Consider the following 26,862-nt stretch of genomic DNA (forward strand, 5'->3'; position numbering starts at 1 on the left):
GTTCGTCTTTAGGATACCACATAAAGACTCGTCCATGTTCCCGGTGTGTATTTGGGCTTTGAGACCCCAAAGCCTCTCCCCCGTAACCGAGCGAGCTCCCCAGGGAGCCGCGACAGAGAAAAGGCACCCAACACTCCCGAGCCCTCCGTCGCCAAGCGCCGCTCGCGCGAAGTGAAGCCCAAAGCCCGTGTGCAGGTGGTTCCCCCGCCCAAGCCCCGCCTCCGCATCTGGCGTCACAACTCTCCCACGTCCGTCTAACCTAGTGGGCGCGGCCTCACGAACGGCTACACCAATCAGAACCTTCGCTCCCGAACTCGTACTTCCCCCTCCCACCCCATTCTCTCCCTTTCTCTGTCGGCCCGCTTGTCCTCTTCTCCCAAAGCGAAGCGGGGGAGGGAGGGGTAAGGTAAGCCACGCCCACCCCTATTCCTTTCTCCTCCCTCCCTTCCTCCTCCCCCGTCCATCAGCTTTTGCCCCGCCCTCCTGTCCAGCAGGCCGGAAGGATGAGCTCCCGGAAGTTCCGGCGGGGCCGTCGCTGTGTGGGGTAAACAGTAATGGCGGAGGCTGCGGTGGCCCCCGGTGGTGGCGGAGCCGCGGCCCCGACAGCCGCGGCAGCGGCTGTCGCGGCCCCCAGCCCCGCCGGCGCCGCCGCTGCCACCATCTCCGCCGCCACCGCCACGGCCCCCAGCCTCCCCACAGCCGAGCCTCAGCCGCCGCCGGCCGGAGCCGGAGGGGGAAGCAGCGGCGGTTGGACTAAGCAAGTCGCCTGCAGGTAACGTGCAGAGGCAGTGGCGGGTGATGGCGCCCGTGCCTCCCCCCTCCCTCCCGTCCCCAACCGCCCTCGGAGCCCCGCTCGTGCTCCTCGGACCTTCGTGCCCCCCCGCCACCCTCGGGTCCTTTATCCTCCACTGGCAGAACAAGCGCGCCCCGATCCTGGCCAGGGTCCTTCCTTTTTCCGAAGCAGAAACGGGTCGGGGTGGTGGTGGTTTGTGTGTGTGTGTCGGTATGTCACCATTGTTGCCCACTGCCCCCGTCTGTCTCTTATCTTCTTTTTTTAGAAGCCGGGTAGGTTTTCTTGTCACGTGTCCTCCGAGATGTTTTGGTTTTGGGGGGTTTTCCGGCTCCTCCGCCGCTAGTCCTCCATGCGCCCTTTGTAAAATGCTGCCTGGATCCTTTGTTTACTACTCGCTCCTCATCCATCCTAAATACTATTAGTTTTCATTTTCCTAGACGCAGATCTCTCTCTCTGCCACCCCCCCCCCATATGATGACAGCAATGTATTCCTCCGTGTGCTTCCCAATTAACACCCAACGCAACCATTTCTGCTCCCCGGGTTCACTTCACTTGCTTGTTCCCCTCGGTGATGCTCGCCTGTGACTAAAGGTGGCACTGATCTGTATGTACACGTAAGCCTTAACTGCAGACTGATAACATAAGATGTGTATGTGGGAGCAAAATGAAAAGGATTCTCTGGCAGCAGTGTTTGAAGTCCTAGGCTGAAACAAACTTAGATTGCAGTCCTTTACTAGGGAGTTGCTTTGAAGTAAACTTAATTAGGGCTACACTGCATGTCTTCTGGTTTGATCTACTGTAATTCTTTGCTAGATTAGGTTATTTAATTCCTCAGCAGTGGTCTGGGATGGAAGTGTATTTCGTTGCATAGGCCCTGAGCCCCTTTTACAGGTGCTGAGACATTAGAACAGCCTTCCCCAACACCTGACCTTTCAGAGGTTGTTTGATTGCAACTCCCTTCAGCCCATACCAGCATAATTAATGGTCAGGGATGATGCTAATTGTAGTCCCACAATTTGTGTAGGCACCTTGTTGGGATAGGAAGTTTTAGAATAAATATAGGGCATTGTAAATAAGTAGGAAGCACACACGTTTGGGCAAACATGGGGCATTGTATACAAACCTCATGTGTTTTATTAGTACAGGATATTTTTCTTGTTCATATGTTTTGGAAACAGTTTTCTCATGAATGAAGCTGGATAAAAATTTCCCATCCCATTTGGGAGGGATTCAAGTTGACCATCTCTAATCAGATCAAGTAAGTGAGATCACTGTTTTAATTCTTAATGCTGTGTTCTGTGCCAGATGCTGTAGTGAACACATAGAAGTGGCATAGTTCTTGTCCAGAGGTCTTCGTTTTGTTTCTGGTCACTTTACAGGTCCTAACATAAATAATTCGCAAAACAATGAATTTTGTGAGTTTTGAACTTGAGTGGCTTCTGTAAATTTGTAGAACTTGAATTTTAGCATTATTCTCAGTTCTGTTCCAAGGTAATGTTGAGTGCTTTCTGAGTTTCAGCTCTTCATTTACCTTGAAACTACTCTATCCTGGTCTGTTCTCTTTTGCAAATGGAAGAGTACTGTAGTTATAATAGTGATAGCTGCAGTTATAATTATTTAAGTGGCATGCTTAGAAATAAATGTGTGGGACAGTAGAAATAGCTTTAGTACTTTCAGTCCTTAAATTAAGTCCAGCATTTAGGATTTGGTTATCCGAAGAGGTATCTGTGTAATCTTGGACACACCTGATTGATTGATTGATTGATTGTGTGTGTGTTGCTGCACATTGCACCTTTATAGAGTTGTGTAGGCAATTGAAATAGCTCTTTGTTTTGCAAGGATTATACAATCGAAAATAGAGGAGGAAAGCAGTGGGGAAATGTGGACAGATACCATTAATCCATCTGTATAAACAAAGACACCCCACTTTTTAACCCTAAGAGGTACATGGAGCTTGTAAAACACATTGACATCTTTGGGTAACGATCATTGTGTATGATGTAGTGAAATGTGTGACAGGACAACGCTGATGGCTTCCAAGTTTTCAAGGGCTAGATTAAAAAATCTGTCATAGCTTTAAGTAGAGTACAAAGAAAAACAACAGACACTGAGCCTGTCGTGTTTCCCTTAATTATATGCAATTGAATCATAATCTTTTGTCGTTGGAGATGTATCATAACACCATACCTATATCTTAAATTATTTTCATACAGTGCAAGTTCTTGAGGTTCACCGTTGTCCTCAAGTTATCTTAAGAAAATGGCCACAGGTGCACAGGAGGCATGAATGTAGTTGCCATCTCCCAAAGTGGGTGTATTTAGTACCCACTGCACCATCTTCCAGTCAGAGAAGTGTGAGATCTCATTTTTTGTTCCCTATATAAGGGAACAAGATTGAGTCCTCATTATTTGAAAATGGCTTTACTTCCCTGGATCCTTTGATTTGCAGTCCTTTAGATCATTCTTGGACCAGTGTAACTTGGACTTCCTTCTTGCCTACCTATCGCTCAGATTGTTCTCAGTCAAACCTAAGAATTACCCAGTTATTGTTTTCCTCGCTATATTAGGGCTTGTTGGAAGTTTTCATAATTATTTTATTGTTGCAGGAAATCTAGGGCAGTTTGAGAGATGTAACCTGTAGCTTCTGAGAACATAAGGGAACAGAGACAAGAGATTGCCTGGGAAGTGCAGAACTTTGGAAAGCAGGGTAGAAAAGTGGATAGGAAACAATTTCTAGTTAATACAGTGATACCTCGGGTTACATACACTTCAGGTTACAGACTCCGCTAACCCAGAAATAGTACCTCGGGTTAAGAACTTTGCTTCAGGATGAGAACAGAAATTGTGCTCCGGCGGCATGGCGGCAGCAGGAGGACCCATTATCTAAAGTGGTGCTTCAGGTTAAGAACAGTTTCAGATTAAGAACGGACCTCCGGAACGAATTAAGTACTTAACCCGAGGTACCACTGCATATGTTCTTGCTGCATATTTATGGAAGTTAGAGGATGTCAGTCTATCCGTTAATATAATTATGCTTTTGAGCTGCTGCTCTGGTGGTTTATGTCCACAAATAGCTAATAACAACAATCAGTGTGCTTTTGTCTATCCAGAGGACTTGGTTGCATGGGTGGTATATACATATTTAAAATAAAATAATTATGATAGGAAGGCCATCTGGAAATTAACATCCATGTAAGATGATGATATGGAATGAACACAACAGTGTCTTCTTAATTTGAAAAAAATAGTAAACAGTATTATGATTGTATGCAGACTGTCACAGAAGATGCAAGGCTTTAATTGATCTTGTACCTGTTCCGAACACCTTTCACTAGTGATGCATAGAAATAAATATTTCAGCATTCAACCAGCTGCTGAAATATGTAGTTCAGAAAACTTCATAGCCCTCTCTTCTATTTATGTATTTTCATGCAAATGCAAAGTATGTGAAATACTATTGTGCATACCATGTACCTATGCCAAGTAAAAAGTCTGTATAATCAGTGATGATTTGTGCAGTACTGTGTCACAACAAAACTTTCAATGCTTATCAAGGTTTCATTTTGTTCTTTGGAATGTAAGAGACAACAGATGCTTCACATATATCCTTCCTAGTCTGAGGTGTGGGACATCCACAGAAGTGTAATATCTGTTTTTTTCAGTGCTATGCGCAGCTAGAAAGCCATTTCTAATTCATAGGAACATACTCTAATTTATAGGAGCTTGGGCAGCCAGGCAAGGCATTAGGAATTTCCTCATTCCAGCTTTTATGTAAACTACATTTTTAAAATGTCAAGCTGAGAAATAAAAGTTTACTATTTTGGAAAATAGCAAGCACCATAGCAAACTAATTGAATGGATAGTCTGATAAAAGAGGTGATACTAAGCTCCTTCAGTGGCATGTTTGTTCTCACCCTTGGTCGTGATTTAGGGACTTCCCCTGCATGCAAAGACAACCTCTGGCAGTTTGAGTGGACAAGACCAATAGTGGGTCCAATGGTCAAGAAGGTGGTTTCTGCATGTGCTGTAGAGGAAAGTGAGAGGTAGATGGAGTTGTCAGTCTGGGAAGGTAGTCCATCTAGGACAGGGGTCTGCAACCTTTAAGACAAAAAGAGCCACTTGGACCTGTTTCCGAAGAAAAAACAACAACTGGGAGCCGCAAAACCATTGCGACATTTAAAACAAATATAACACTGCATACATTGTTTCTTAGCCCAATGTTATCCTCGTCATTATAAAAATAACTTTTTTAACACTTTTTAATTATTTTTTGTTTGACCCCTCAGAATTACTCCTCCTCATAGAAATAAACGTTATATTAACAAGTTACCTTTTTTTGAGTGTGTGTTCTTCACTCCCCTTCAAAACAGTAGCTGCAAATTGCAAAGCAATAGCAGCAAATCAGCCAGCAACAAAGACATGCTATATACCGTATTTTTCGCTCCATAGGACGCACTTTTCCCCTCCAAAAATGAAGGGGAAATCTGTGTGCGTCCTATGGTGCGAATGCAGGCTTTTGCTGAAGCCTGGAGAGCGAGAGGCATCGGTGCGCACCGACCCCTCTCGCTCTCCAGGCTTCAGGAAGCTATCCGCAAGCCTTGCAAGCCCGGCGGGAGTTCCCACAGGCTCACAAGGCTTGCGGGCAGCAGCCTGCAGCCCCAGCGAGTGTCCGCAAGCCTTGCGCGCCTGGCGGGAGCTCCCGCCAGGCGCGCGAGGCTTGGGGCGGCAGCCTGTTGCCCGAAGCACAGGGAGCCCTCCGGAGGGCTCCCCGTGCTTCAGGCGAGTGTCTGCAAGCCTTGCGCGCCCGGCAGGAGCTCCCGTCGGGCGCGCGAGGCTTGGGGCGGCAGCCTGCCGCCCGAAGCACGCGGAGCCCTCCGGAGGGCTCCCCGTGCTTCGGGCGAGTGTCTGCAAGCCTTGCGCGCCCGGCAGGAGCTCCCGTCGGGAGCGCGAGGCTTGGGGCGGCAGCCTGCCGCCCGAAGCACGCGGAGCCCTCCGGAGGGCTCCCCGTGCTTCGGGCGAGTGTGTGCAAGCCTTGCGCGCCTGGCAGGAGCTCCCGTCGGGCGCGCGAGGCTTGGGGCGGCAGCCTGCCGCCCGAAGCACAGGGAGCCCTCCGGAGGGCTCCCCGTGCTTCGGGCGAGTGTCTGCAAGCCTTGCGCGCCCGGCAGGAGCTCCCGTCGGGCGCGCGAGGCTTGGGGCGGCAGCCTGCCGCCCGAAGCACAGGGAGCCCTCCGGAGGGCTCCCCGTGCTTCGGGCGAGTGTATGCAAGCCTTGCGCGCCCGGCAGGAGCTCCCGTCGGGCGCGCGAGGCTTGGGGCGGCAGCCTGCCGCCCGAAGCACAGGGAGCCCTCCGGAGGGCTCCCCGTGCTTCGGGCGAGTGTATGCAAGCCTTGCGCGCCCGGCAGGAGCTCCCGTCGGGCGCGCGAGGCTTGGGGCGGCAGCCTGCCGCCCGAAGCACAGGGAGCCCTCCGGAGGGCTCCCCGTGCTTCGGGCGAGTGTATGCAAGCCTTGCGCGCCCGGCAGGAGCTCCCGTCGGGCGCGCGAGGCTTGGGGCGGCAGCCTGCCGCCCGAAGCACAGGGAGCCCTCCGGAGGGCTCCCCGTGCTTCGGGCGAGTGTCTGCAAGCCTTGCGCGCCCGGCAGGAGCTCCCGTCGGGAGCGCGAGGCTTGGGGCGGCAGCCTGCCGCCCGAAGCACGCGGAGCCCTCCGGAGGGCTCCCCGTGCTTCGGGCGAGTGTGTGCAAGCCTTGCGCGCCTGGCAGGAGCTCCCGTCGGGCGCGCGAGGCTTGGGGCGGCAGCCTGCCGCCCGAAGCACAGGGAGCCCTCCGGAGGGCTCCCCGTGCTTCGGGCGAGTGTCTGCAAGCCTTGCGCGCCCGGCAGGAGCTCCCGTCGGGCGCGCGAGGCTTGGGGCGGCAGCCTGCCGCCCGAAGCACAGGGAGCCCTCCGGAGGGCTCCCCGTGCTTCGGGCGAGTGTATGCAAGCCTTGCGCGCCCGGCAGGAGCTCCCGTCGGGCGCGCGAGGCTTGGGGCGGCAGCCTGCCGCCCGAAGCACAGGGAGCCCTCCGGAGGGCTCCCCGTGCTTCGGGCGAGTGTATGCAAGCCTTGCGCGCCCGGCAGGAGCTCCCGTCGGGCGCGCGAGGCTTGGGGCGGCAGCCTGCCGCCCGAAGCACAGGGAGCCCTCCGGAGGGCTCCCCGTGCTTCAGGCGAGTGTCTGCAAGCCTTGCGCGCCCGGCAGGAGCTCCCGTCGGGCGCGCGAGGCTTGGGGCGCGAGGCTTGCCGGAGCCGCGGCAAAGGCGTTAAAGAGCCGCATGCGGCTCCGGAGCCGCAGGTTGCCGACCCCTGATCTAGGAAAACTCTGGTTCTAAACCTCCACTGCCTTTTGGGATATCTGTGGGAGACTGAGGAGTAAACCCTATACAATTCCTATGACTGTTGGATAGCATCTTGTACACCTCCCTCTGGCAACTCCTGCAGCCAGGCTGGTGTGAAACGTTTTGCTCTGCTTTCCTTCGGACCACATCAGCGAGGGTGAGAGAGGGGTCTAGTCATCTGGGTAGCACAGGACCTCCATACTCACTGCCCAGGCTTGTGCCCCAGGGAGGTCACTTCGGTGCTGTTAATTCAGCGGTTTTACTTCACCCCTGGCGGTGCACTCCTTTGTCTCTTGAGACAGACAGATGCTAATAAAATTTTCTGGAAATGGGCACCTCCAGGTTTATGCCTGCCCAGTTCATTCTAAAGGAACATTATAGTTTCCCCTGTTATGAGTAACCCTTGACTGGCATGATAGATTAATTATCTCCCCTCCATACTGCTGGATCACATAAGAACGAAGCCATGGTGTGCCCACCAGGTAGCAATAATCTTCTAACCTCTGAAGCTTATTCTCCCTATTGTGTTGATTCCTCACAAGTTGTCCTCAGGTGGTTGCTAGTAGTTTGTTGAACTTGATTGATGCCATCTGAGTTGGAGTGTGAATCTGCAACAGAATGTAGCAGAAAAGTCATGAGGTTTCACATAAGGTTTCACATACGACCCTTGAACAAAAGCCCATAGTGTTGTTTGTTGCAGAGCAAATGGGGCACAGTTCTTTAGAGTAGGTAACAATGCAGTCTTTCCTCTTCTGGGGCCTCACAGCAAAGATATTCTCTGTCATTTGTGCTTTTCTTAATTCTGAAGAGTGAACAGTTGAGTGATAGTCATGTTATCTAAAATAGCAACACCTAATTAAAGGGTGTGGGTACTGTAGAATCCACTTGATATCACTCGTAAACTCTTCAAACCTGCCAATTTTAAAAAGAGAATGTTAGGCAGAACGTGTGCTATCTATTTACTTTGGAAAAACGACTTCACATAAAGAACAGAATGGGTTAAGCAAATACAGAGAGGATGAGAGACAGGTTAATTAGGGTATATAGCCTTAGGCTGAGGGTGTTCCAAACTATGAAATTGCTAAAAACTTCAGGCTTGGCTATATTATGGGTTCATTCCAGGTTATTACTAAATTGAATTGGATTTACCCAGCTGGTTGAATGCATCTTTTCTGAATACATGATCAAATTTTGTGGGGGGGTGTTGAAGTGAAAATCGTGCAGCTTATATGGTATTGCATAGACGACACAGTTTCAAAAGATTCAATAATGAATTTGATAGTGATATTGTTGACCTAGGTGGTCGGTCTTTGTGTTGTTTATTCCTGATATAAATTGGTGCCAAATTGCAGTATAGGCAACTCCCCACTTACACGGCGGTTACATTCTGGGCCCCTGTATGCATAAGTGAAATGCACATAAGTGAGGAGCACCCTGGAGAGTCCTTGTGGCTTGTAAGGAGACTCTCCTCAGAGCCTGAAGAGGACATTCTTCAGGGAGGGTCTACTTGCAAGCCGGAGGTACAACAGGGCTTTGTTGAGGCTGCTCAGTCTCCCTGCCAAACAACTGACATGCAGAGTAGCGCAGCAGCAGCCGCCGCTACCACTGCTGCTTTCCCACATGTCAGCTGAACAGCCTGCGGCTCACAAGGAGACCTTTCCCGCAGCCCGAAGAGGATGTCCTTGTGAGCTACCCACTGGGTTCCTAGTGCTGCGCTCAAGTGGGGAGTTGTATGTACTGTGCTTAATAGGATACCAGGGTACTCCAGTATATATGGAGGTGGTATTGAAGTACCTAAATTTAGAAAAAGCTATAGTGGTATTTTAATATTGAGTTGCATACTGTATTGGTGTTTCTTACACCTGCTATTTCAAGCACTAATACATTGCTTACTGATGCCAAAATGTACTCTTAAGTAAGGCATCTGGCTCTTCGTATGAGTTTAGGGCTTCAATTTACCTTCTAGAATGTGAGATGAATCCAGGTGCTCTATAAAAGAATGACTACTACGGCTCCAGCTCCATTGTGAAACGAATGATGCCTTTTTATATTTGGGAAATGAGATGCTGTCCAATTGACAAACAGTTATAAGTGATTAACCCTCCTTGCAGTACCATACAATGCGCTTCCATGGCTCTTTTAAGACCATAAGAAGTGCCTGTTGGATCAGGCCAATGACCCATCTAGTTCAGCATCCTGTTCTTTTGGTGGCCAGTCAGGTGCCCGTGGGAATCCCACCCGGACCCAAGAACAAGAGCATGCTCCCTTCATGCAGTTTCCAGAAATTGGTGTTCAGAAGCATACAGCTTGCAACTGTGGAGTTAGAGCATAGCCATTGTGACCATTAGCCATTGATAGCCTTATCTTCCATGCATTAGTCTAATTGTCTTTTAAAGGCATCCCAAATGGTGGCAATTACTGTGTCTGTGGAAGTGAATTCAGTTGTTAACTGAGTGAAGAAGAACTTTCTTTCATCTGTCCTGAATCTTGCAGCATTCTGCTTCATGGGATGTCCCTGAGTTCTAGTTTTATGGGACAAGGAGAAAACCTTTTCTCTATCCACTTTCTATGTGCCATTCGCGATTCTATACACTTCTATCTTATTGTCTCTTATTCGCATTTTCTCTAAACTTCAAAGCCCCAAATACTGCAGCCTGTCTCCATTGGGAAGTTGCTCCATCCCCTTGATCATTTATTTTGCTTGAGCGTTTTGAACCTTTCCAACTTAACAATATGTTTTTGTGAGATGAGGTGGCCAGAATTGTACACAGTATGTATTCCAAATGTGGTTGCACCATAAATTTGTACAATGGCATTATGATATCAGCAGTTTTAATGAACCCTAGCATGGAATTTCCTTATTCACAACTCCCACACAATGGGTCAGCATCTTCACCCCAAGCTCTCATTCTTTGTCAGACACTCCACTAGTTCAGACCACATGAGCATTCACGTAAAATTAAGATATTTTTTTTTGCCCTTTATCCATTGCTGTGCACTTGTTACACTGAACTGCATTTCATGGTCAGGTCCAGGAGCAGTATATTGTGTGTTCGGCTTTCCCCCCCTTTCTCTACATAAACTGAACTTGCATCTGTATTCTAGTGGGGTGGTGGTGGCAGTTCTGTCGCACGTGTGTGTGTGTGTGTGCGCGTGCGCATTAGAAGCTTACTAAATTTAGGACTGCATTTCCAAATTTGAAAGTAGCAGTTTGGGCATGTGTAAGGACGAGCTTCCAAAAGAACTTCCTACAGAAAAATATTTTGTTTTGAGTACTTGTGAGATACATTCACCTCTGGACTAAAGTGGTCTGGTTCTTTTTCTCTCTGTGTGTGAACAGCTCTTTTCCACACATAAAGGAAGGTGTAGGTCATATGCTGCTAGATCAGCATTTGCCGACCTTGTGCCCTCCAGATGTTTTGGCAGACAGATCCTATCAGTCCTATGCCGATGGGAGTTGTCTTTTAAACATCTGGAGGGCACTGGGCTGGCAAATGCTATTTTTTAAATGGATTTATTTGATTTTCCACTATCACAGTAGGTATTTGTGGGGCACCCCTGCTGCTTTTGGCACCGTTAATGGTGATGTAGTTCAAACTTGGAAGGCTTAGGGTTGTATCTAGTATTAGGCATACTCAGTCATGTCCATTAATGGATCTACTGTAACTGAGTACATTAATTTCAGTCTGTCTACTCTGAGTAGAAAGTCTATATAACCATTATAGTCTAAGGCTGGCCAAGCTGACTGATGCTTCCAATTCAGTTGAACCGATATCTTAAACCCAGTCCAGGGCACATAGCAGACGTCAAGTTCATTTTTCAAGTTTATCACATAGCAGCATTCCTCATGCTCTATTGAGAGCCAGATTAATAGTGTAAAATAAAACCAGGTGGTGCAACAGGGGTAAAGGTCTAGGAATTGTAACATTGGGGCATTGGGTGTATTTGAAGAAATGTTTGTATTTTTAAAGACTAATTTACTTTGATTCTAAAATTACTAGAAGATGTCTGAGGAATATTCAGCATGTCAGACTCTGCTCTTAAGATTGTATGATGACAGAAAGGCTTTAATTCATGAAACGCTTACTGGCTGAAATGAGCAAATCTTCTGTTTTTCTTCTATTTTTAGAGGGATAAAGCTTTTGAGGTCATTGGGTGCCGATAGCATGATTTTCATTAGGAGAACATTATTTTCCTTTCCTTTAATGATTTGTATCATTTTTATTTTATTTTATTTTTTGCTTCAGGCTAGACTTCTTCTGACAAAGAACTCACTCTTGTACTTGAAGCTTTCATTCTAGTGTTACAGTAGTAGTGTTTTTAGTTAAATTGTTTTTCTTCCAGTGGCAATGGATTTGAGTTTAAGAAAATGCATTGTAAAAAAACAACAACGAGGGTATGAAATGCTGAAAGCAGTTGAAGGCACAACTTAGCATTTAATAAACAAAAGCTGTTAATTCATTTTAGCTGGAAAACACAACTTCAACATCTTTTTTTGTTTCCTGTAAAATAATATGCTGGAATCAAAATGGCTTCAATAGTAAGCAAATGTGTTCTTAATTTATAGCCCCAAATTAAAATGTGGTGCCACCATTAATCAACTAAAGCAGCCTTCACCAACTTGGTGCTCTTCAGATGTTTTAGGCTAAAGCTCTTTTCATCTCTGAACATTGGCCATGCTGTGACTGGAGCTGATGGGAGCTGGAGTCTTAACAGCTTTTGGGGAGGGCACCAGGTTGGGGAAGGGGGCAGCTAAAGCTTTAGGTAGATTAATCATTCAGTAAACCAATCAAAGCTTGCAGCCCTGATTAAAACACGAGTCCTGTTTCATTTCCACAGAACTTCCCTTTAAGTCAACATGCTTAGAATGCCACCGCCCCTTTAAGTGCTTCTTTTTTTGCTATTTTTTTAAAAAATTAAACCTTCTTTATAAAATAAACTCAATGCACCTTGCAGAAATGTTTATAAACAACAACAACAGATGACTAAAATCAGTTTCATGCAGTAAAATCAAGAGAATGATAAAACAGATCAGCATAAAAGTAGGGTCCCAGAACCTACCCAAAAGCTTGGGCAGAATTAAAAGGCATTGTAGGAGTATGATCAGCAAAGCAGGCTCCAGAAATTAGTCTGGTTGCCACATTTTGCACAAGCTAAATTGGCAAACATTTTGCAGAGAAGCATATTACAGTGATTTGTCTGGATGTGGCCAGGACTTGTGGTACTGTGACCAGGGGCTCAGCTATACAGCTGCAAATCAAATGCCTTGAAATGTGTTGTAAAGTGCAGTATACAATTGTGAACTACAGCAAATTCAATGCATTTTTCAAAACGATTTTTTCAAAAAAGCATTTTCACAAAGTTTTTAACACGTGTGTAGATTCCACCTCTGTCTGCTTTATTCCAGGGAATTACCCAAAGTTGTGCAAAACACTCCTTCACAGGCACCACCAGAGCATCCAGGAACATTTCCAAGTTGCAAACTTGGTCTTTCAAGGGGAGTGCAACCCTGTCCAGAACAGGACTTTTCAGTACTCCAGGTTCTGTTCTCCTGCTGACTGATGGCACATTTGTCTTGTCTGGATTAAATTTCATCTTATTAGCCCATGTAACAAATATGCTACTGCACTCAAACAGTGGTCCAAAACTTCCACTGCTTCCTTGGCATCAAGACAATAAACTGAAAGCCGCTAAGAGGCACACCAGAACCAACAGCTCCCTCTCTAGTTCCTGGTGTAGGTCATCCACGAAGGCAGTTTTGGTTGCAAACTGGGACTGTTTGCGTTTGCGATTGGGATAGTAAGTGAATTAGTGCTCCAGTTGCACCCTTTGCTTAAATAGTCCAGGTTGTTCTTCCCAGCACTGTGTAGCAGTACAAAAAAAGAGAACAGATAACACCCTGTTTGCATCCTCTTTCACATTTTTTTTGTCTGAAGACAACTGGGATCTCTGCACCTAACTGGCAAAGAAAATTAAAATGTTAAAAGTGGCCTTTTCCAGAGATGAATAAGATGTTAAAATAAGAATATAAGATGAGCCCTGCCAGGTCAGACCAAGAACCTATATACCGTATTTTTTGCTCTATAAGACTCACTTTTTCCCTCCTAAAAAGTAAGGGGAAATGTGTGTGCATCTTATGGAGCGAATGCAGGCTGCGCAGCTATCCCAGAAGCCAGAACAGCAAGAGGGATTGCTGCTTTCACTGCGCAGCGATCCCTCTTGCTGTTCTGGCTTCTGAGATTCAGAATATTTTTTTTCTTGTTTTCCTCCTCCAAAAACTAGGTGCGTCTTGTGGTCTGGTGTGTCTTATAGAGCGAAAAATGCGGCAGTTCAGCTTCTTGTTTCCAACAGTAGCCAACTAGATGCTTCTAGGAAGTCCATATTCAGGTCATAAAAGCAACAGTCTCCCCCCCACAGTTGCCCCCAAGCTACTGGTTAGGAATTCATTGAACACAGAGACTTTTAGGTTGCCATAGCCAGTAGTTGCTGGTGGGTCTGTTATTCTCCATTAATTTGTCTAATCTCATTTCAATACCGTCTGTGTCAGCGGTTATTACCAAATATTGTGGCAATGAATTCTATAAATAGTGCTTGATCTACGGCTCATCAATTTTGTTGAATGGTCTCGAGTTCTAGAATTATGGAAGAGGGAGAAAGGTATCTTTCCTTACACAGTAGAGAAACTGCATAATTTAATATTTGCAGGGACTGCCCATTTGCCATGATGGCTGGTGCTCATTGGTGTTGCGGCTTGATCATTTTGATCGTCCTTCTCTGCCATCTTTTCCATGTCTGGTATCTTAATGTGTTAACTATTTTTTTATTTTACTTTACAAAGTTGGGGGAGGAAATTATCCAGTGAAATTTAAAGGCAGCAGGTTCAGGATAGAAAAAAGAAAATACTTATTCACATGATGTGTATTTGTGGAATTTGCAGTCACAAAATGTAGTGATGGTCATTGGTTTAGATGGATTTAAAATGGGATTATATAAATTGATGGAAGAAAAGGATGAGTTTATTAATGGCTATTAGTACTAGTATTAGTATGATGCTTTAGAACTTTTAAGAGGATTATTCAGCATTGGTTTATTATTTATTTGCATCAAGCAGAATGAAATGCCTTTAGAACTCTCACAGGATGTTGATGTTTCTGCTTGAGCCATATTTGCAATGCTCTGTCTTTCAGGTATTTCATGCATGGCGTTTGCAAGGAGGGAGACAACTGCCGTTACTCCCATGATCTCTACACTAGTCAGTCTGCCATGGTGTGCAGGTATTTTCAGCGAGGATGCTGTGCTTACGGAGATCGTTGCAGGTATAGAAATGCTGCTGAATGTTTTAGCCTTGAACTAACAGTCAATTCCATTTCTTCGTGACCCTTACCCTCAGTGACTTCCCTCCCTGTCTCTTATATGACTGGGGAGGTCTCAGTCTAATGGCTGTGAGCATCTGTGGGGCACTCGCATCTTGAACAATCTCCTTTCTACAGTTGTCAAACACCATTGTGGATGTAATAATCACCGTGCTCATGGCTCAGCATGAATACGTTTGTCACTCCCTCTTTGCTCCTCCTTCAGCAGGAGCAACAAGCCACAGTCCTTAGCTTAGCATTACGTTGGAATTGGAAATTGTGGTGTGGCTTCAGGTCATAGTTTGTTTGAGACAATTTTCAAAAAATGGTAATGGCTGATGTGCAGAGCCAAATTATGAGGGGTTTTATAGGTAATAGTGATGTAGGGCGATGGGAATGTGTGGTTGAGGCTATTGTTTAAGTTCATATAAGAATTTATATGGAGCATGATCATCAGCCAAACCCCTCCCCCTCAATCTTGTAACCTGTAAATGAGCTTATTCTGCCAACATAGTCATTCCTGATTTCTTTCCATCCTAAAAACAAACCTGCCTTTTAAGAATTTAAATACCTTAATGCATAGGTTGTGATCTTGAACAGAAGTCTTGACATTAAAGCACAGTAATGTGTACAGGGTGGATCTGATGTCAGGGAGATGTACTGTAGTAACTGGAAGGCCAATCCTGGTACAGGGAGACCCTGGTTCATGGCTCAGGCCACAAAACACCTTGCTTGGCCTTGGACCACTCTCAGTCGCTCAGCCTAATTTACCTCACAGGGTTGTGAGGATAAAATGGGCAGTCATGGTCACTGCCTTTAACTCCTCAGAAGAAAGACAAGGTGTAAATGTAACAAATGTGAGTATATCAAGTGTAAGTTTTATCATACAGTTAATTCTAAAAAGCTACAGGGGAAAATAACCTCAACCACCTTATGAGAACTAGCTGCATTCCTGTTCTGCATGATGTTGGATGTCCTGCACTAAAGAACTTGAGCCGTAGTGTGTGGGATTTTAGACCAACGAGACGACAGCTATATCCTCCAGTTGACTTTGAATGCCTGGGATTGAATATTATTTTAGTGAGATAAGAGTACTGGTGTGGTGTAGCAAATAGAATGTTAGCCTTGGGCCAGAAAGACTTTGGTTCAAAAGCTCTCTGCCCAGACCAGCTATGAAGCTGACAGGCTGCTGTGGGCAAGTTGTGAGGATAAAATGTGATGATCCCATGTTTGCCACCCTGTGCTCTTCGGCTGAACAATGGGATACACATGTGAAAGGTGAGTTGGCCGTCAGCCATTTGGTAACGAGTTACGTTTGTAGGTGTGCTTAAAATGAAGCTATTGGGAACAGGGAAGCAGACAGACTTTTTGCTACCTTGTGTTTTTTTTAAAGGGACCTTGGATCTCATGCTAGTGCCAGAGGTACAAAATACTTAGCCTTCTCAAGCTTAACAGATAGGCACACCCTTGACAAAGATGCTGTGGGCTCTGCATGGCAAAAAAAAATCAACCACAAGTTCCTCATGTATAGCAGTGGAATCGCTTTCCATTCCATATCGCGCTCCTGTTGCCAGCAGTTTCTTAGGAAAAGGTCCACATTTAGTGCAATGTCTATGTATGTCATTATTCTTCCTCGGGGAGGAAAGTAAAATTCTGACTTTCCTTACCAGATACGAACATACCAAGCCATTGAAAAGGGAAGAAGTGACTACTGTGAGTCCAGCTATAAAAACCTACCCTTCAGCTTCTACAGATGTGAGCCCGTCCCCTGGAACACTTGAAGTGAGCACTGGTGAAACTGAAGTTGAAGACAAAGACCTGGCAGCCGCCGGAGCTAGGGCTGAAGATTGGGTGAATGCTGTGGAGTTTGTCCCTGGGCAGCCATACTGTGGCCGTGGTAAGTGGACTTACTACAATAGTGATAAATGTCAGTCAGCACTGGCGCTTCATGTTCTTATTGTCTCATTAAGAGTAGTGTTTCAGTAAAGAACTATATTGATGTGAACATTGTTCTCTTATACTAGGAACATAGGAGACTGCCCTATAGTGAGTGGAGAAGAGCCATAGTTTAGAGGTAGAGCATCTTCCTTGCTTGCAGGAGGTCTGGTTTCAATCCCTGGCATCTCCAGGCAGGGCTGGAAATGTCCCCTGTCTGAAACCCTGGAGAGGCACAGCTAGTCACCTGGGAGCAGAGTCCACTGAAGTCATTGAGGCTTACTTCCAAGTAAACATGGGTGCAATCAGGCTGAGAAAGTGTGTGATCACGCTGCAGGGAATTTATCTGGCAAAATAATAGCTGCAAGGCTCTAGTAGCTATCCAGTATCTATAAAATGGGATCATCTCAACTTCCAGGTCCATTTAGAAGACCTATGAGCCCAATGTATTGATTTATGTGGTCGTGTTTTTCTTAAGCATTCTGCAAATAACAGAGAGCTTGACAACTTCCATTGCGCTGCTACACTTTTGCAACAACTATCAAAGTTCTTAGCTAGGACTTTATTTCCATCATTTGCCCTTCACTCGGTTTCTCTCCTCTTTTCTTCTCTATGGGAAATGGAGCAATGGGGGGATGGGGTTAGAGACAAATAGATATAAAAAGGACACAGAACAATCTTTCTGTCTGGATAAGTAATTTACTGGTTTGCATTGAAAAGTTATTTTTAAATGTCCCCGGAGATGGAAATGAAAACTGCCCATGAGTATCAGTGGGGAAATTTAAAAAAAAAAAATATGTGGGATTGGGCAGCACTGTGTCAACTCCACCTCCGAGAGAAGAACCCCCAAGGCAGCAGCAAATATAAGAGTTTTTTCTAATTCAGGACTTGTTTAATTTAAAACATTTTAAAAATAGTCCTCCTAATGCAGGATCCAAAGCAAATGCAGTTTATTGTCCTCATTTGGCCGGCTGGAGGGAACTGTGGCCAGAAGAGAGTGGTTTATGATGGTTCTCAGAGTTTACAACAACTCTTTAGTCTTGTCCACAGGAATGGAACCCATTGCAGTCAGTTTGAGGGTTGCGTTGAAGCTAATATTGCTGCATGCAACTGCCCTATAAAGTTCTCCAAAGCTTTTACTGCCACATTTCAGGTTGGCCTGAAAGGGTAATATACAACAGGTTGGTGAATGTTAGTGAGACAGAGCAGCTTTCAACAGTTCTATACTATTAATACCTCGTTTCAGAGGTAGACTTGAAGCTGGTTTGGATTTCCACTCAAAATTCCCCCAGACCGTTTGGGTTGTAGCAATGCTCAATCTGTTCCTCCCATATTTGCACTTAGAGATTGGGTGGATGCTGTGGAGTTTGTTCCTGAGCAACTGTCCTGTGGCCATGGTGACTTGCTACAACAAGGGGTGGCTAATCCCTTTCCTATCCAGTAGACAGAGTGCTGTGGTGTCTGTAAAAAAGAAAGTAGACAGTGTCCACTCTCATAATGGGGATGCCAATCGCCCCTTCCCAGTCATCAGATTGATGAGCAGGGAAGGGGCAATAACCCCCCTCCTCAGGCTTTGTGTGTGAGTGTGGGGTAGCCATACCCACTTCTGAAATGTAATCCTAAGAGCAGGCTTCCTCAAACTCGGCCCTCCAGATGTTTTGAGACTACAATTCCCATCATCCCTGACCACTGGTCCTGCTAGCTAGGGATCATGGGAGTTGTAGACCAAAAACATCTGGAGGGCCGAGCTTGAGGAAGCCTGCCTAAGAGAGATAGTCAAGGGTGAACGATGTCCTCAAGCCAAAAAAGTTAGCTACCCTTGTGCTGTATTGCAGCTCTGCCCCTCGGCCACAAGCTTAAGTAGCACATTCAAGTCACAAGGAGTGGAGGCTTGGGAAAGGCTCTTTTCTTAATTAATTTCCTTTTATGTTGTGTTGATTCCTGAGTTTGTTTTGCAGCTGATTAAAATCTGCCATGATTTAGCTGGCTGAAGACTCATTTTCCTTGCCACTGGTCTGCAGATCTTGTTGAATAGCCTTTGCTCAAGTGACTCCAATTCTCATTCCATCCAAGTGCTAGATTAGTAACTGCCACTCTGTTCCCAAGTACATGACTTCCTTCTAAGAGAGTTCTGATGAAGTCAACGTATAACACGATTTAAAAAAGGGTACAGACAGCCAAATGTGCCTAACCCAGTAATTACCATTTCTCCTGCACATGACTGTCTAGCTAAACATGAGTGTGGCCTGGTCTATAGACCTGGTGTGAGCCAGCAGCCATTTCTGTTCTTGTAGCTGCTGGTGAATGTGCTGTTGTGCAGCCCTGTTCATGCTGACCTGTTCTCACATGGCCATGGATCAACAGCCACAACCATGTGATGGAATCAGCAGAGTGAAACAGCCCTTACTTTTCTAGGGATCTCGTTTGTGTCATTGTGATCGAGGTGCCGCATGTCAGCATTTGATGGCTGGGAAGAGGTGGTTGCAACGTCTAGATTGAGCTTTGTCGGCCGGTCTGCCAGTACCTGATTCTGAGTTCTGAAGATGGCCTTGCAGTGGCAGTCCCCATATTCTGTAGAAGCCACCAAAATCAGCCTAACCATGGCAGTGTTCCATGTGCAGGTGTGACTTGGGATGCCAGCTTGTGTTCATGCAACATTTGTGATCACATGCTGGCAGACGGGGTGAGTTCCCTTTCAAGGGTTTCGCCTGTTGCACTGAGCAACAAAATGAGTTGCAACAAAATAAGTATAGTGATACCTTGGTTTTCGAACGTCTCAGTTGACGAATGTTTCGAAACTCAAACGCCTTAAACCCGGAAGCAAATGCTTTGTTTTTTCAGAGCGCCTTGGAAGTCGAAACAGAAATGTGGTTTCCATATTGAGATTTCTGTTTCGAGGCTTCCATTTTGAGTTTTTGGTTTTTGAATGTTTCGGAACTCATTCTTCTAGAACGGATTATGTTTGAAAACGGAGGTACCGCTGTACTTGGTTTGTGGTGGCCTTCATAGTTTTGAGTTAAGTATTTTCTGGTGCAAAATAATGGCAAGATGGTAGCAGTTTTATGTTGGGGACAAACAGCATCAAGGCAAGAGTCTTAACCATCTGCAATTGTTTTCCTTAGTTGCGCAGATGATTACATGCAAACTTTAAGAGTAGCATTCTGCATTCTGATGTTTTCCAGCTGCTCCATCCTGCACTGAAACTCCCATGCAGAGAATGGTAATTGAAGAGGAATATGAAAAACAGCACACCAACCTGGAGATGAAGAAACAATTATGTCCCTATGCCGCAGTGGGAGAATGCCGCTATGGAGAAAACTGTGTATATATCCATGGAGATGTGTGTGACATGTGTGGCTTGCAGGTCCTCCATCCCGCTGATGCCGCACAGAGATCTTTGCACATAAAGGTAAGGCGGGAAGAACGGGCAAAATAACTAGCTGACCCCACAAAAGATCAAACTTTTAAGCCCTTGCAAGCTTGCTTGACTCCACAAGTCCTTCAAACAAGTTGTTACAGGTCCAGACTGTTGGCTGATGGCCTGGGTGTGCTGCTCTATGGACCTTGTTCAGAACAGCCAAGTGGTAATAGACATTGCCCAAGAGAATGGCTAAAATGTTTCAGGAACAATATATAAAGTTTAAAAAATAAATGTAGCAGAATGTGTCATGTTAGATTAGGCTTCCTTCTGTCTTTGGGTTCTCAAGATAATTTGTGAGTCTCCCCAAGGCAAGAAGGCAACCATTCAATCCTCCCATGGTTTTCAGACACCTTGGCAGTTCTTACCTTCCAGCCAAGATGGAAAGTAGATCAAGGAGCACGATGTGAGTGAGAGGAGATGCATGGCACCATGGCAAGTTTTAAAGCAGGGATGGGAAGCTTGTAACCCTCCCAGTGTAGGACTGCAACTCCCGCTGTCCATGACTGTTGGCCTTGTACATAGTTGGGACTCCCACTATATCTGGAGGGCACCAGGTTCCCCATCCTTGCTTTATGGTTCCAGTACTTGGGATACCATTCTCTCTCCAACAGTGGAGGGAACACTTAGCCACCAATAGCCTGTACCTTCCATGAATTTGTCTGAATCTGTTTCAAAGCCATCAGGGTTGGTGGTAGTTACAACATCTTGCAGTAGCATATTCCAGAGTTTTAACTGTGTGTTGCAGGAAGAAGTAATTTTGTCTATCCTGAATCTTCCCATTTTTTGCTTCATTGAGTAGCCCTGGTTTCTAGTATTATAAGAGGGAGAAAAACTTATCTCCCATAACTTTCACACCTTGCTTAACCCCTGGAAGATCATGTATATATTATATTTTTGAGTTTTCAAGCAGAAGAGTTTGTTGCATTGAGTTCCCATTGACGGGAACAAGGCAAGGTTGGTCCTCCAAAGTTAACCTTGTATTTGGAAGACATTGTCTGTCATTTTCTTCCTCTTTCCCTTGCAGTCTTGCATCGAGGCTCACGAGAAGGACATGGAGCTCTCCTTTGCCGTCCAGCGTAGCAAAGACATGGTGTGTGGCATCTGCATGGAGGTGGTGTATGAAAAAGCCAACCCCAGCGAGCGTCGCTTTGGGATCCTCTCCAACTGCAATCATACTTACTGTCTCAAGTGCATCCGCAAGTGGAGGAGCGCTAAACAATTTGAGAGCAAGATCATAAAGTGAGGCACTTCCCCATGTCCGTTGTGCTTTGTTTCTTGGGAAGATGTTAGTATGTTGTGTGAACTTGCAACATCGCCCCTCTTTCGTCCTAAGACTGCGTTTAATACATAAGTAACGTTATTCAGAATTGAGGGTTTTATTGGATATTCTTCTGACCTTGGTACTTGTGACTGGTCAGCAAGATCCATTTAGTTTGAATGTTAAGTCATAACTTCTTTTTGTTGAATGGTAGCAACATGCTGTCCTATTGGTTACCATACAAAATCATTTGGGTTCAGATGGTGAAAAGAGACCGATCAGTTCCAAATGTGTGTTTCCTAAGCCTTCGCTCTTCTAGTTCATTACTGAGCCAGTGACCCATCCCTCTTTAAAGTCTGCTTGGAAAAATCAAACCCAAACCAATATGGACTTCCAAGAAAGCAAAGTTACAAAAATAAATTTATTTATATCTAAAGAAAAATGAGTCTGTGTGTGAAATGTTTTTTTTTTTTACCCCCCATTGCTCTTAAGAAACGGACAAGCTGCAAAATTTAGAACTTCAGGAAATGGGGTGGGGGTGGGGAGAGCTTTTAGATGGTGAAAGAACCGCGGTGCAAAGATTCTGAGGTGCGATAGACTGCTTTTAAAAGGGGGGCATATACCATGGTATGTCTGTAGCTGGAGATAGCGCCCCTGTCATGTGGAATTTTGCAGTGCAGTCTGTTCGTTCCCCAGGTCCTGCCCAGAATGTCGGATCACATCTAACTTTGTCATTCCAAGTGAGTACTGGGTGGAGGAGAAGGAGGAGAAGCAGAAACTCATTCAGAAATACAAGGAGGCAATGAGGTATGAGCCCTGCAGCCTCGGGCCAAGTTTGACTGCAGACATTAAGGGCGTACACGGAGAAAAGCACGGTGTTACCTAAAGCCCTCATACCTCCTTCCTACCCCTTTCTGTGTGTGAAATGCATCTTTATCTAACCACTGGTAGATGCATGCAGACCACACAAGCTACTTGGTCACTCTTTTGCGCCAGACAACCTCACATGCTCTTCCCTTGTCTACCCAACCACAACCTTGCCTTAAAATGACAGCACAGGCTAATACAGGTGTTTTCCTCTGCATGCACCTACCCATGCGCACACCCTTTGAGTATGCACATCGATGTAATCCATTGTGTACATGTGTTAGTTGGTTTTAAATGGCTTTGGCGGCAAGCAATACCTCTTCTTCTTTCTTTTAAAGAAAAGAAAACAAAATCACCTGGATTATAAAGCAAATGCAGTACTGAATTCTGATTGGCTATGCTGTGAGTAAGGGTTGCGATATTTTCCTTTCCAGCAACAAGCCATGCAGGTATTTTGATGAAGGCCGTGGGAGCTGCCCATTTGGAGGGAACTGTTTTTACAAACACGCATATCCCGATGGCCGCCGAGAGGAGCCCCAGAGGCAGAAAGTGGGAACTTCGAGTAGATACAGAGTAAGTCCCACAGCTTTTGATGATTCATTTTTTTAAAAAAAGATGTTGGAGGATGTGTGTGCAAAAGTGCAGGAAAATTAGGACAGTGCCTTCTTTTCACTCACAAAATGTTGGAGATCAAAAGGGCAAGGTTGGGGGAGGCAAGATTAAATATATGCATATGAACTTACCTGGTCCCTGAGATCATCTTCTGAGGCCCTCCTTCGTGTGCCTCCTCAACGAGAGGTCCAGAGGGTGGCAACACGAGAATGGGCTGTGGAATGCTCTCCCCAGGGAAGTTCGCCTGGCGCCTTCATTTAGGCACCAGGCAAAAAGATTCCTTTTTAACCAGGCCTTTGATCTGATAGACACCCTTTTAGAATGTGACTTTGGGGGGGTGTTATTGGGTTACTGCTTTTTATTTGATTTTATATGTTGTGGTCTTGTTGTGAACCACCCTGAGGCCTCTAGGTATAGGGTGGTGTATAAGTTGAAGGTATAGGGTGGTGTATAAGTTGAAATAATAATAATAATAAATAAATAATGTGTGTGTACGTGCACACATATGCACGCTAATGGATGCTGCTTTTTCCAATCTGCAAAAAAGGTAAAGGTAAAGGTACCCCTGCCCGTACGGGCCAGTCTTGACAGACTCTGGGGTTGTGCACCCATCTCACTTAAGAGGCCAGGGGCCAGCGCTGTCCGGAGACACTTCCGGGTCATGGGGCCAGCGTGACAAAGCAGCATCTGGCGAGCCAGAGCTGCACACGGAAACGCCGTTTACCTTCCCACTGGTAAGCGGTCCCTATTTATCTACTTGCACTTTGATGTGCTTTCGAACTGCTAGGTTGGCAGGCGCTGGGACCGAGCAGCGGGAGCGCACCCCGCCGCAGGGATTTGCACCGCCGACCTTTCGATTGGCAAGTCCTAGGCGCTGAGGCTTTAACCCACAGCGCCACCTGCGTCCCATTTCCAATCTGCAACTTGGGTGCTATTTTTTAAAAATGGACTTCTTCCCAGCCAATCAGGCATCATTTAGACCACATAATGGCATCACATAGCCAATCAGACTTGGCTATTTGATAGCCCAAAGCCAAATTGGAATAAGGCCCAATGCTTCCTGCCTTTGCTCTAAATGAGCATCCATGAAAAATTGTGAAATGGGGTGGCGATGAGAGTTGATGCAGTTTGCAGGAAGAGAGTTTTTTTGTGCTACTTCCTACTGCAATCTCCTTTTTAACCCTAACCAAAATACTATTTCAGATTTCCTTTGCCCAGGGAGCAGCTTCAACTGAGTTACTTTAAAGCAGTGGAAAGAAAATAATGCAAAACTCCATCTGATTTGGGAAGAGAAGGAGTGTGTTGACATGGTAGTCCTACTGCCTTGAACATAATCACACTTGTATATGGATAGAGCACATCCTTCCTTCCTGAGTTGGAAATGCTGAGTTGGTTCCTCCATCAGAAATAAATTATGCAGATCTGAACTACTGGTGATCCATTGAGCCAAATTGCAGCCAACCTGCTGTGTATCGTTCACTGTTTTATTGCTGCCTTTGGAGTGATGATAACATTATTATTATTATTATTATTATTATTATTATTATTATTATTATTATTAGTGTCGTCTGCTTGGTGGATCACAGGTTTTGCAGGCCTGTTGCAACTGGTGGCATTCCTGTGAAAACTTTGTCTAACTGTCCACACTACTTAAACAATTTGATGTTGAAGAGGCGCAAGGAATATTGTAAAGTGCCCTTTAATCCTCAGATGTATAGAATTTTAATGATCAATAATAATAACATCCAATAAGAAAAGGTCGTACAAAGCCGCTCAGTCAAGCTGCCTCACACTGAGCCAGATTGTGGGTCTATCTAACTCCATTATTCTCAACACTGACTGTCAGTGTCTCATGTTTCGTGCAAGCGTCTTTCCGAGCCATATCTGGAGATGCCAGGGACTGAACTTGGGAGCATTTGCATAGCTATTGCCTTCTCCATGTCCCTCAGACTGCCATTGTGTGCTGGCTGGGATCAGCACAACAGTCTGCCCTCTGCGGCTTGCGGGATCGGTAGCGCTCAGTCAGCATACCAGGCACCCAAAATCTCTCTGCCTAGAGGTGCCCTGAATGTTACCAGTTTTGCCCAGTGTTTGGTAGAGGAACATGGAACTTGAGAGAGAGAGAAAGATGTCCCTTTGCGCTGCCTTACAAGAAAGAGTATGGGAAATGTGAGACACCTGAGGGCAATCTCTTATGCTTCCCTTGCAGGCCCAACGGAGAAACCGGTTTTGGGAGTTCATTGAGGACAGGGAGGGCAGCGATCCCTTTGAGAACGACGAGGACGAGGTGGTGACCTTTGAGCTGGGCGAGATGCTTCTCATGCTGTTGGCAGCAGGAGGCGACGATGACCTGACAGACTCAGAGGACGAATGGGACTTGTTTCACGATGAGCTGGAAGACTATTACGACTTGGCTCTATAGCACCTCTTTGTGGAGTTTTGGACTGCCTGCTCCAGTTTTCAGGCAGTAGCTCTTTTTCCTGTGGTGTTGTGGCAGTGCCTGTGTTTTTTTCTCCTCTAGGCAGGCCTATCCATTCCAGGTGCTGCTGTTGTAATAACTTTTTACCCAGGGTCTGTCTCCTCCTCTCCCTGAACCCCACCCCGCCCTCCTTTCTCCCGGCCTCAAAGCTCCCCCAACCCCAGGAGTGTGTGTTTTTTTCTTCTCTGTTAAACAAATGACATGTAATAAACCTTTAAAACGTTAGGGTTTTTTTTTTGTAAAAAAAAAAAGGAATTTAACTGTCAGACAGTTAGATTAGACTTGTTGCTTCATATCTGTGTTCCTGTCGGGGATTCACCCAGTTCCAAGATTCAAGTGTTTACAGGACTTCCACACTCATCTTGAAGAGCCCAGAGACAAATGTGAGAGCGGCGGTTGTGCGGCAGGGGCAGGGATGGGCAGGAGTTGGCCAATGGCCTCTTTCCATTACGGACTTCGGAAACATTTATTTTTTACTACTTCAGATTTCGGGCCAGCGGTGTCGTCTGTTCGTTCTTTTCCCTTGGCCGGCTTCAGTTCCATTCCAGACCCGACTCCCACCCCATGTACACGTGTTCATTTGTGGTTTTGGTCACTTGTTTACTTGCACATTACTATTTACTACTGTGTAACCAGAACCAGGCGCGAATGTTCCGGGTTTTTACTGTTCGGCATGAGAGGGAAATGTGGTTTTTTTGTGTGTGAAAGGAGAACTTTCTATGTATGTATATACAAATAAAATGCAGAGTTGTATCCCAAGGGCTGGACAACTTAGTATATGTGTGTATTAAACCCTTTCGCTTCTCTCTTCTTTTCTCTTACACTATCGCCCACTTTAGACCCCACCACCACCCCTTTTCTTGGCGCATGAAGTCTGAAGTCCCTGCAAGCTTTGAAGCAGCCGTGGTCTCAACCAAGTTTTTTTTTTTTTTTGAAGTGGTCTCGAAACCAGCTCATTTAACTTGGTGATAGGCATCTCCTTAATGACACCAGCACTCTTATATCTTCCCAGCCACCTTTACACTCCTTTTGGGCTGCACAGGCACAGGGATATGGTTAGCCAAAGAGGGTTCTGACCAGCCTAATACCCAGTTAGGGCACCAGCATCTTAGAATCCCTGTATTTCCTTCCTCTTAGACATGTTTGAGATCATCATTAGCAATCACCGAAGAGTTTTATCAGGAAAACACTTCTATCTCTTTCTCTTTCTCTCTCTCTCTCTCTCTGTTTAAAAGAACCCACATTACCTCTTGGCTGTTCCCATCAAACAAGCAGCCACACAATCAGGCTCCAGTTCTGCCAAGAAAAAACTCCAGATGCCCCCAGCCCCTCTACCCTTTTTCTCCCTCTTCCCACTGTCTCTTTAATGGAATTTTCACTTTCCATTTACATTTAATGCTGCTGGATTGTCTTTAAAACTGTTCTGCTGCTCATGTCCTTTGGATTGCGTCTCCTTTCACTTTTAAATGGAATCGGAAACTGTTGCTGAAGTCTGTGTTACTTTGCAGCTGCCTTTTGTAAGAAGCACTTTTCCCAAATAATAATAAAAAACAACAACCGAAAAGCAAATTCGTTTTCAATTTTGGACCTCCTATATTTTAGTTACCTTCCCATGTGCTCTCGATTTTGTCGTAATAGCTGTTCTCTCAAATGTGGGCTGCAAAAAAGCCTGCAAAATTTAGGATGAAAATGTGTTTCCTGACCTCTGCCTACAGTTTTTAGTCACCAGTAGCAACTGGTCATCTGGATATTTCCATCCCCCTCATGTTTAATATCAACATAT

At 45.7% G+C, this 26,862-nt stretch overlaps 1 protein-coding gene across 4 annotated transcripts; it reads left to right on the forward strand.

Annotated features, from left to right (window-relative positions):
• The first annotated feature begins 259 nt into the window (after nucleotides 1-259).
• Nucleotides 260-26,648, forward strand: MKRN1 (makorin ring finger protein 1). 4 transcript variants are annotated; one of them, XM_083700639.1, is made up of 8 exons: nucleotides 260-406; nucleotides 14,343-14,471; nucleotides 16,178-16,404; nucleotides 19,625-19,851; nucleotides 20,888-21,102; nucleotides 21,818-21,928; nucleotides 22,423-22,561; nucleotides 24,810-26,648. In XM_083700639.1, exons 2-8 carry the CDS (start codon nucleotides 14,350-14,352, stop codon nucleotides 25,020-25,022), a joined length of 1,254 nt encoding a protein of 417 aa, XP_083556765.1. In that variant the 5' UTR covers nucleotides 260-406; nucleotides 14,343-14,349; the 3' UTR covers nucleotides 25,023-26,648. The 4 variants fall into 4 exon arrangements, with proteins under 4 accessions (XP_083556765.1, XP_083556764.1, XP_083556763.1 ...); XM_083700637.1 differs by having other exon boundaries at nucleotides 272-772; XM_083700640.1 differs by lacking the exon at nucleotides 260-406 and adding an exon at nucleotides 10,814-13,224 and having other exon boundaries at nucleotides 13,485-14,471.
• The last annotated feature ends 214 nt before the right edge of the window (nucleotides 26,649-26,862 follow it).

The sequence above is a fragment of the Podarcis gaigeae genome (genome assembly GCF_964106915.1).
Source record: "Podarcis gaigeae genome assembly, chromosome: 10".
NCBI lineage: Eukaryota > Metazoa > Chordata > Lepidosauria > Squamata > Lacertidae > Podarcis > Podarcis gaigeae.